The sequence below is a fragment of the Taeniopygia guttata genome, chromosome 1A (assembly GCF_048771995.1).
Source record: "Taeniopygia guttata chromosome 1A, bTaeGut7.mat, whole genome shotgun sequence".
In the NCBI taxonomy this organism is placed as follows: domain Eukaryota; kingdom Metazoa; phylum Chordata; class Aves; order Passeriformes; family Estrildidae; genus Taeniopygia; species Taeniopygia guttata.
This window is the reverse complement of record NC_133025.1, coordinates 3,598,988-3,607,512: the sequence shown is the minus strand read 5'-3', so window position 1 is coordinate 3,607,512 and position 8,525 is coordinate 3,598,988. Positions and strand designations below refer to the sequence as shown.

Sequence of the window (8,525 nt, the reverse complement as noted above, 5' to 3'; positions counted from 1 at the left end):
CCTTAGAAAGTTCTTTAGATTATGAAGCCTTTTGAGGCTCTGAGTTTACAATGAATCACAAATTAGCAGTTCCTTAACAAAAATGTCAAGAAAATCAGACTTCTTTTGCTGAAGCAATTGTTATTTTCAGAGTAAACATGAATGTGACCTGGATTCTCAGAAGCAGCTCATGTTGTTGTGGCCTTTGAGTATTCCTTAGAATGGATCTGATGTTTACACAGGCATAAATAATCACCTGGATAATTTTGTTAGCCACTTTTAAGTGGTATGCCATTCACCAGGGAAGGATATATTTGAAAGTACAAAAGAATTGATATGTTTGGGGTTTGCTGTTGGCTGTTGGAGCTCCAAAATTTGCACAGCCGCTGTGTGAAATTTGAATTTGTAAATCCTGTTGAAGGAGAAGCCAGACAAAACCCAAGAGCAACAGTAAAAACAAAACAAAACAAAACAAAACAAAACAAAACAAAACAAAACAAAACAAAACAAAACAAAACAAAACAAAACAAAACAAAACAAAACAAAACAAAACAACATAGAGAAACTCTTCTATTGTGTAATTAGTTTGAATAGGTTTGGTGGTTCTTGTGTACTTGGAGAGTAACTTCATAGGATCCCATCTGGATACACAACAGATAAGTAGTTCCTCAGAAATCAGAGGAGGTTTAATATTAAACAACTTTCATAATAAGTGTGGCCTTTGGGGAATGGGCCTGGCCTCGGGCTGCTGGCCCAGGTGGGGGTGGGTGTTGCCCAGGATCCTGCAGCACATCAGCCAGCCCCAGTGGGGCTCTCCAAAGCTCAGGGCAGCTGCAGTGGCCCTGGGTGCATCTCTTTCTGCAGCTGAGGCAGGCCTGGAGCTCTGCTGGCTGCAGTCACAGCGGGGACACCAGCTCACCTGGAGACACCTGCCTGGGGCTGCCTCACTCTGCACCTCCAGCAGAACCTGTGTTTTAGTGCAGCCCCCAAACAGGCTGGTCCTGGCTGAGCACTGAGACCCAGCAGGACGATGAACATCAGCTCCTGAGCTGAGAAGTCCAGTCCCAAGCTGGCACCTCTCAAAGTGACACAGCTTGTAAGAGCTGTTGGCACCCTGGCCCACTCTGTTCATGCCCATTCACAGGAGAAGAACTGGTGTCAGATGCTGACACTTGTGTGAATGTTACGGCATCCACTAATTGCATTTGCACATGCCATGTCCTGCAAGGATGCTCTGGGCACTGGGACTTTACTGGAGGTTGTAGAAATTTCAGCGGGAAGCAAATTGTGCTTTATGGAAGATGTGACCCGGCAATCCAGCACTGCAGCAAATAACTTTTATTGTAAGCTCTTGCAAACTACATGATGTGGCACACATTGATCTTTGACAACCATTGAATACATTTCCCCAAATCAGTTTCCCATAAATCTGCAGAAAAGCTTCAGAAGCAGAGCAGAGAATGAAGGTGTCCAAGGAGGGCAGCACAGGAATTGAGCTTTGGCTGCTCAAAGCTTTCTCTGTGCCTGATGCCAAAGCCTGCCTGTCTAATACAACAGCTGCTGCTCTCAAGGTGCAGTTTCAAAAGCAAGGAACCAAAAGCATGTCCCAGGATCACAGAATCACTGAATTGTTGTGTTTTGGAGGGACTTCTCAGATCTTCTAGTGCAGACTCCAGGCCCTAGCAGGATCAGCTAGGGCAGATTGTTCAGAACCATGTATTGTAGTGGTGTGGGTATGTCCAGATCTCCAGAAAAGATCTCTGAGCACCTGAGGGGCCCTGGTCCCACAGCCTTGCTAAGGAGGTGAGGGACAAGTCAGCTGCACACTCTCGGGGACAGCTGAGGAGGAGAGGACTCGCTCCTGAGAGGGGCAGCAAAGCAAAGCAGCTGGAGGCTCTGCCCACAGCTCTGTGCTTTGAGCAGAGGAGGAGGGGCCCTGAGGGACGGAGATGGAAAATCACCAGAGAAGGAAGCAGCACAGACGCTGCACAGGACATTCGTCCCTCTCTACTGTGCTCTGCTGAGACCCCATCTGCAGGGCTGCCTCCAGCTCTGGGGCCCACAGCACAAGGGGGATACAAAGCTGTTGGTGTGGGGTTCAGTGGAGGCCATGAAGGTGCTCCAAGGGCTGGGCTGTGTCTGCTCTGGAGAGAGGGTGAGAGAGCTGGGGATGGTCAGCCTGGAGAAGACTCCTGAGAGCCCATTACCTCAAGGATCTCGATGAGGGCTGGAGAGGGTCTCTGGACAAGGGTATGGACTGCAGGACAAGAGGGGATGGTTTCACACTGATGGAGGGCAGGGTGGAATGAGCTATTATAACCAAGTAAATTACCCTGAGCAGGCTGTGGTACAAGTAAAGTTACCCAGAGCTGTTTTGAGTGTCCCATCCCTGGAAGTGTTCAAGGCCAGGCTGGGGAGGGCTTGGAACACCCTGGTGTAGTGGAAGGTGTCCTTTACCATGGCAGGCAGGTCAGAATGAGATGACTTCTAAGGTTTTAAGGTCCCATCAAAAGCAACCCATTCTATGATTCTGGGATTCTAAGACAAGTGTGAAAAGCCACCAAGGTTCTTCTAAGGATGTGACTTTTGTTCCCGGGGACAGGCATTGTTGAACAGGGTAACTGTTTTCCCGTAGAGATCGGTCAACCTCTTCTCCAGCTCCCCCAGGCTGAGGACCTCCACCTCATTCTTGTCATTCTCAGCAATGGCCCCCCAAGCATCTTTGGGCTGTGTGTCTTCCCCCAGACAGCAGGCAGCTGACCAGATGTGACTGGGTCTGTTAATTCTGTTGTTAGAGACGTAGGTGTTCCCTGGCACAGCACCGGTGACAACGTAGGTGCTGTTACAGCCCTTGGTCTTTTTCATCATTGTTTTACACTCATAGATGTTCCACTGGCCGGTGTTGAGGCTGCTGTCCTGGGGCACTATGTTGGTGAGGGTGAATGTTGCTGTCTTGCTTTCTCTGCTATCCTGATGACTACTGGGGCTCAAATGGCCACGGTCCAAACCCTTCATAACTTTGTAGTCAGCAAGGACAGCCTGGCTCTCTTTGATTTGGTCTAAAGTGAATCTGTGTTCCTCTATGAGGACCGATTCTCTTTCCATCTCTTTAAGACTATTTTTATCTATGAGCTGGAGAGGGAAAAAGAAAGAGGTGTTAGAATGGGGAATGGGAGTAATGGAGAAGATTCCCGGGAGCAGAAGTCTCTGATGGTCAAGACCCCATTTTTTTGCCATCTCAGTGTAGCAAAAGGTAGGAATATGAGAGAAATCATACACATGTGCCCCCCACATGAATGCAAGAGTTTTAATGAGCAAGCAGCTCAGAATCTGACTGCTCTCAGTTTGACTTGTGACCTTTGTGATCCAGCCTGCAGCCTGTGCTGGCAGCATGGATGGATGCATGAGACAAGGAGCACTTCCCACTTTGAGGATTGAAAGGTGACTTTGGTGAGACACCTCCCCTGCCAAATCTGCTTCCCTTTCCTCCTGTCTCCACTGCCCAAACCTGCCCAGGGCTCTCCCTGGATCCCCTCACACCCCGCTGTGATTCTGTGATTTTATGTGTGGTTGCTACAGGTGGACCCCAGTCCTGGAACACCAGAATTTACCTCCTTTAACCCTATACCCAGGGAGATGTGTCAGGACATCAGTCCAGGAGCTGAGATTTCCCTGGGAGAGCTGCAGTTTGCTCAAGAATGAACAGGTTTTCTCGGTAAGCAGAAAGATCTCAATGTGAATGGAATCTGTTACAGCAGTGCTGAGAATGTGTCTCAGAGCTGATCTGGGCCAGGGAGCATTTGCTGTAGCATCACGGAAAAGAAGTTACAAATGATCAGCCTCTGAGAAGGGCCTGTAACCTCAAAAGAGTCCTGGGGAAACTAAATATTCCAAAAAGGCCTCAGGAGAAAGTTTACAAAATCAACGATTGTCAGAACTCAAAATGTCCCTCAGACATTTTTAGAGGTTCCAGGCCTTGGTCAGAAGCATTTTAGACCCTGGCAAACAGCAGAAAACAGCTGTGATTTTGAGTTTGAACCATGGAATGAATTACCAACTTTAAAGGTGGAACAGGCAGTCACAGAGGGTTAGATGGTATAGTAAAAGTAGTCACAAATTAGAGGGTAAAATTTTTTAGTATTGTACAGGGGGGTTTTAACACCTGTACAGGGGGGTTTTACTTTGTACAGGGGGGTCAGGAGTTCTAAGATGGAGGAAAGTGGGCCTGATCCTTTTCTTCCTCCTTCTTCTTCCTTACCTCCATGTTCTTGGTGATGTTGGCATTTTTCTATTGGTTTAGGCTAGGGACACACTGTTCAACGTAGATGATAGATATTGGCACATTATTGTAAATATAGTACACGTAATTTCTGGTATATAATGTTTGTACCATCCCACTGAGGGGCAGAGCCCCACACACTGTCCTGCAGGACAGACCTGCGGCAGGGCAGCAGAACATGTTATAGATAAGCAAAAATAAACAACCTTGAAAATAGCACAGACGAACTATGGCTTCTTCTTTGGCAACGGGGCAGAAAGACGGAGACTTTCTACAATCTCGGAATCACCAATGCCCACAGATTCTGACAAAAGACTTTTTGAGTGGCCCGGGTCCAAGGTCCAGGAGGAAATGCCAGGCTGGATAGGGCTTGGGGCATGCTGGTCTAATGACAAGTGGATTGGCCCATGTTGGGGAGATGGACTGAGATGGTCTATAAGATTCCTTTCAATGCAAACAATTCCACGGTTCTCCAGAAACAGAGAATGGGAAGGGTGCAGTGGTGTAAGACCAGAGTAGTTGCTCAGGTTCCTATAGTTAATATGATGCTTATTTTTTTCATAACTAAAACATCACTTTATAATCTGTAGGGAAATATACTTAGCCTTCCTGTGGAGTGGGGCATGTGATTTCCTTCTCAGGCTCACCTTCCCCCAAATGCTCTCCTGATGCTCTGACCTTACCAATGACAGGAATTGCCTCTTTCCCTCTTCAGCAACTGGCCTGGCCTGTTCTACTGAGGTATGTCTGCAGGATATGTGTGAGGGCTCTAGAGCTTGTGGCGTTCTGTCTGACTGCTGGATCCTTCTGGACCAGGCCTGAGCCAAAGGTGCTCAGGGGTCACTGCCCATGGATGGAGATCACCCCCTTGTGAATGGACCAGCACTGATGCTCCTCACTTTTCACTGCCTGAACTGTCACTCCAGAAATCCCTCCCCAGCTAACCTGACCCTCTCAGCTCCAGTGCCTTTTCCCTTGGGCCATCTCAGCCCCTTCTGAGTTTCTCCTCACTTCTCTCACACCACTCACAAAGCGTGTTTGACTCTTCACGGGGAGCATGTTAACTCTGTCAGGGATGCAGAACAGCTCAGGGCAAAGTGGGGATCAGACCCCAGCAGGGCTGTTGGTCCCTCAAGTTTAGACTCTCCTGGGTACCTTTTCCCCATCACTTGGTCACCCAGCACAGCAGGGCACAGGGAGGGGAAGCATTTGACTTTGTGATGAATGCAAAGTAACCTGATTTGCTGTTCCTGCCAGGTGAAGGCAGAGAGCTGGGCACCTTTGGGATGTGATCCATCTCATCCTCCTTCTGATGTCTCAGATGCATCAGAGGAACCATGTGTTGCAGGGGTTTGAAGTTCAATGAGGACATTCCCATTGTGTCCATTTGCAAGTGTGTAGTGGGTTGTTAGGACATAGAAGTGGCAATTTAAATGCTGCAGCTCATCTCTGAGTGGCTGGGAGGTGATGTACTGTAAGAGAGACACTCACCTGGGGCTCAACAAACCACCATGAGTGGGGTCTCTTGGCATCTGAAGGCTCATATTTGTAAGCAGAGTACACTGGAATTCTCTTGTCTCTGTCGTAGAGAGTGGCATAGTAATACTTGTTGTCGAAGAGCTGGCAGATCCATGCTGGGTTCTTTGGATTCAGGGCATCATTTGGGGTGGTCCCTCCATAGAAGAACTGAGGACATTCTGCAAAGGACTTCACCACCTCGCCGTGTCCCAGCCAGAGGCAGCTGGCCAACACCTGCAGCAGCAGCAGCCCCAGCATCGTGGGAAGATTTCAGTGAAGGGCTCTTGCTCCCCTGGAAGGCAAATGCAGAGGGACACTCAGCTTGGAGAGAGCTGGTCATGGCCTGGAGCCTTTTGTGCAGGGAGACAGAGCTGGCAGAGCAGGGGATTATGATAGACCAGGAAAGGAGTAATTTCTGTCCTCCTGCATATGGTAAAACCAGGGAGGAAATAAGGGTGAAACCTAAAAGAGGCTTTAGGAGCCTAGAGAAGGCAGCAGTGGGAGAAGTGAGCCTGTAGGAGGAAAGAGCCAAACCTCCACGAGTGCAATCAGCTCTCACAGCAAATGATATTGCAACTGAGGCACAGCCTGGGACAAGGTCACCTTTTCCCACCTCCCTCCTGCTCTCAGCACCTTCCCACAGCAGACACGGGCAGCTGGGCACAGACTCTGCTGAGCCCCCTGCAATGCTGAGCTGGCCTTTAATCTCATGGGGCATTGGGCAGGCAAAGAACAGCAATGCTGCACTTCCTACATGTCCCTGGCCCCAGCCAGGTTCACACAGACACGCAGCCCTCCCAGTCAGACCCAATTCTGAGCCCCAAATGATCCACCTGGGGTCCTGCCTCTCACCTGGCATTGAGCAATGGGTGTCCTGCTGCTCACCTTGCATTTCCACCTTATCCAACCCCCGACTCTGAACTTGCAGACGCATGGAGAGAGCAAATGAAGGGACCAAGCAGATGGTAGCAGCAAACACGGGGGTAACACCGCTATCTTACCAGCACAATGGCTGCTGCAATGCGAGCACTGAGGGGCAGCTCTTCCCCTGTTTGCTTGGGATTCCTGCTGATGCCCATCTTCAGCTTTGCTGATTGATTTCCATCTACAGTCAAAGGCATTGTTGCAGGAATTTCTTGGACAGCCACCTGTCCAGTTTTGTCTTTCTCAGTGCTCAAGTGATTCTCAACAGTCAGTAAGGTCATTCCTTTATGAGAAAACTACTGGAAAGCTGGGAAAAATACAGGAAAGCTGGGAAAAATACTGGGATTCTGGCAAGCAAGCAAGCAAGCTTTGTCTTCTTTTGAGAGGCAGCACAGGTTTGGGAGAGCAGAGATGCTTCCATTTACACTTCCAGACACTCAATGGAGTGATTTAATATCATCAGCATTTGGAATAAGGGAGCTGGGAAAGGCAGTTCAAAGGGTTCCTGGGAGAGAAAGGTGCCACAGCCTGTAAAGCACAAAGCCCACCTTGGGCTGGGAAGGGTCTGAGCTGAGGAGTGCTGAGGGCTTGACAAGTCACCTTGCACATTTGCTCTTTCCTTCTTCTATTCCCTGACCCTCATCTCTCCATTTCCACTGGATTCAGGATGCTGAGCTGCACACAGCCCAGCTCTGACCCAAGATATGTGGTCGTTTTACTCATTTTCCTCCTGGTATCAGGAACATGGTGACCAATGAGCTGGAAACTGAGAACTGGAACTACATGTCAAGACTCTTTCAGTACTCTGCAGAGCCTGGCCATAACTGCCCCAAATCAAGCAGAAAATTGTGTGAAAAATCCTTCTGCATGACCCCTCCATGAGATTAATATAGATCTCACTAACTTAATATCTAACATAGCAGATACATAGAAAACAACCTACCATGAGAAGGAGCGGCACAGGATTCTGCTCACAGCCCCAAAGTAACAGAGGAGTCTCAAATGCCTCTGCTGCAGTCTCAGACTGTCTGGGTTTATATGCTCTCCAGGGAGAGACAGTTGTTTGATTTCCCAAGCAGGATTTGGGAATTTTCCCAGGAATTCAGACCACACCTGTGTTTGTCCAGAGGTTTTTTGCAAGGCCACGAGTGGAGTTTTACAACTGAATAATCTCCCCTTCCTTCTTATTCAACAGTTCGATATTTATTTTCAGGTGAGCTGGCTTGAGTTTCTTTCCCAAATCTTTCCTTCTGTGGTTGCCCTCCTGACTGACAGAAAATACTACACTGCTGCAAAATTCAATGCATGCATAAGCTCTGACTGCCCCTTGCAACTCCAGCCTAGGCTTTGCCTATTTATGTTTATTCTGAAATTCAGGAAAGATTTGGAATATTGGAGTCAATGGTGAAAGAGGAAGAAGGGCTTACCTTGAAGCATAGTCTCAGAAAAGGCAGCTGAACCGTTCCTTCTGTCTTGTCCCTGGAGAAAGAACTGTATGAATGCCCAGGAGTGCCACTGCAATATATACCCAGTCCTAAATCTGCGCCTTCTTGTAAACAGAAAATTCCACAGAAAAGAGAAGTTTTCTATTTTCATTCAGGGGGTTTGTTCACACCCACCCAAAAATGTGTTGACAGTTGTTTTTCATAATTCCCTCAGAACTTCTCCCAGATTTGCTCACTGGCAGCATGGTATGTCCACATCAGTTAAATATATACCGAGTAATGAATTTGCCCTTTTTTATAAACATGGATTTCCATAGAAAAGAGAAGTTTTTGACTTTTATTTACAGGAGTTTGTTCATACCTACTCTGAAATGTGCTGA

The 8,525-nt window shown here is 48.1% G+C and overlaps 1 protein-coding gene across 1 annotated transcript; it reads right to left on the bottom strand.

The window, feature by feature from the left end:
• Positions 1–1,302: 1,302 nt before the first annotated feature.
• LOC100225830 (endonuclease domain-containing 1 protein) lies at positions 1,303–8,277 on the bottom strand. Its single transcript, XM_072918573.1, has 3 exons — positions 8,128–8,277; positions 5,750–6,068; positions 1,303–3,111 (listed from the first exon to the last, which is right to left on the bottom strand). Exons 2-3 carry the CDS (start codon positions 6,032–6,034, stop codon positions 2,551–2,553), a joined length of 846 nt encoding a protein of 281 aa, XP_072774674.1. The 5' UTR covers positions 6,035–6,068; positions 8,128–8,277; the 3' UTR covers positions 1,303–2,550.
• Positions 8,278–8,525: the final 248 nt, after the last annotated feature.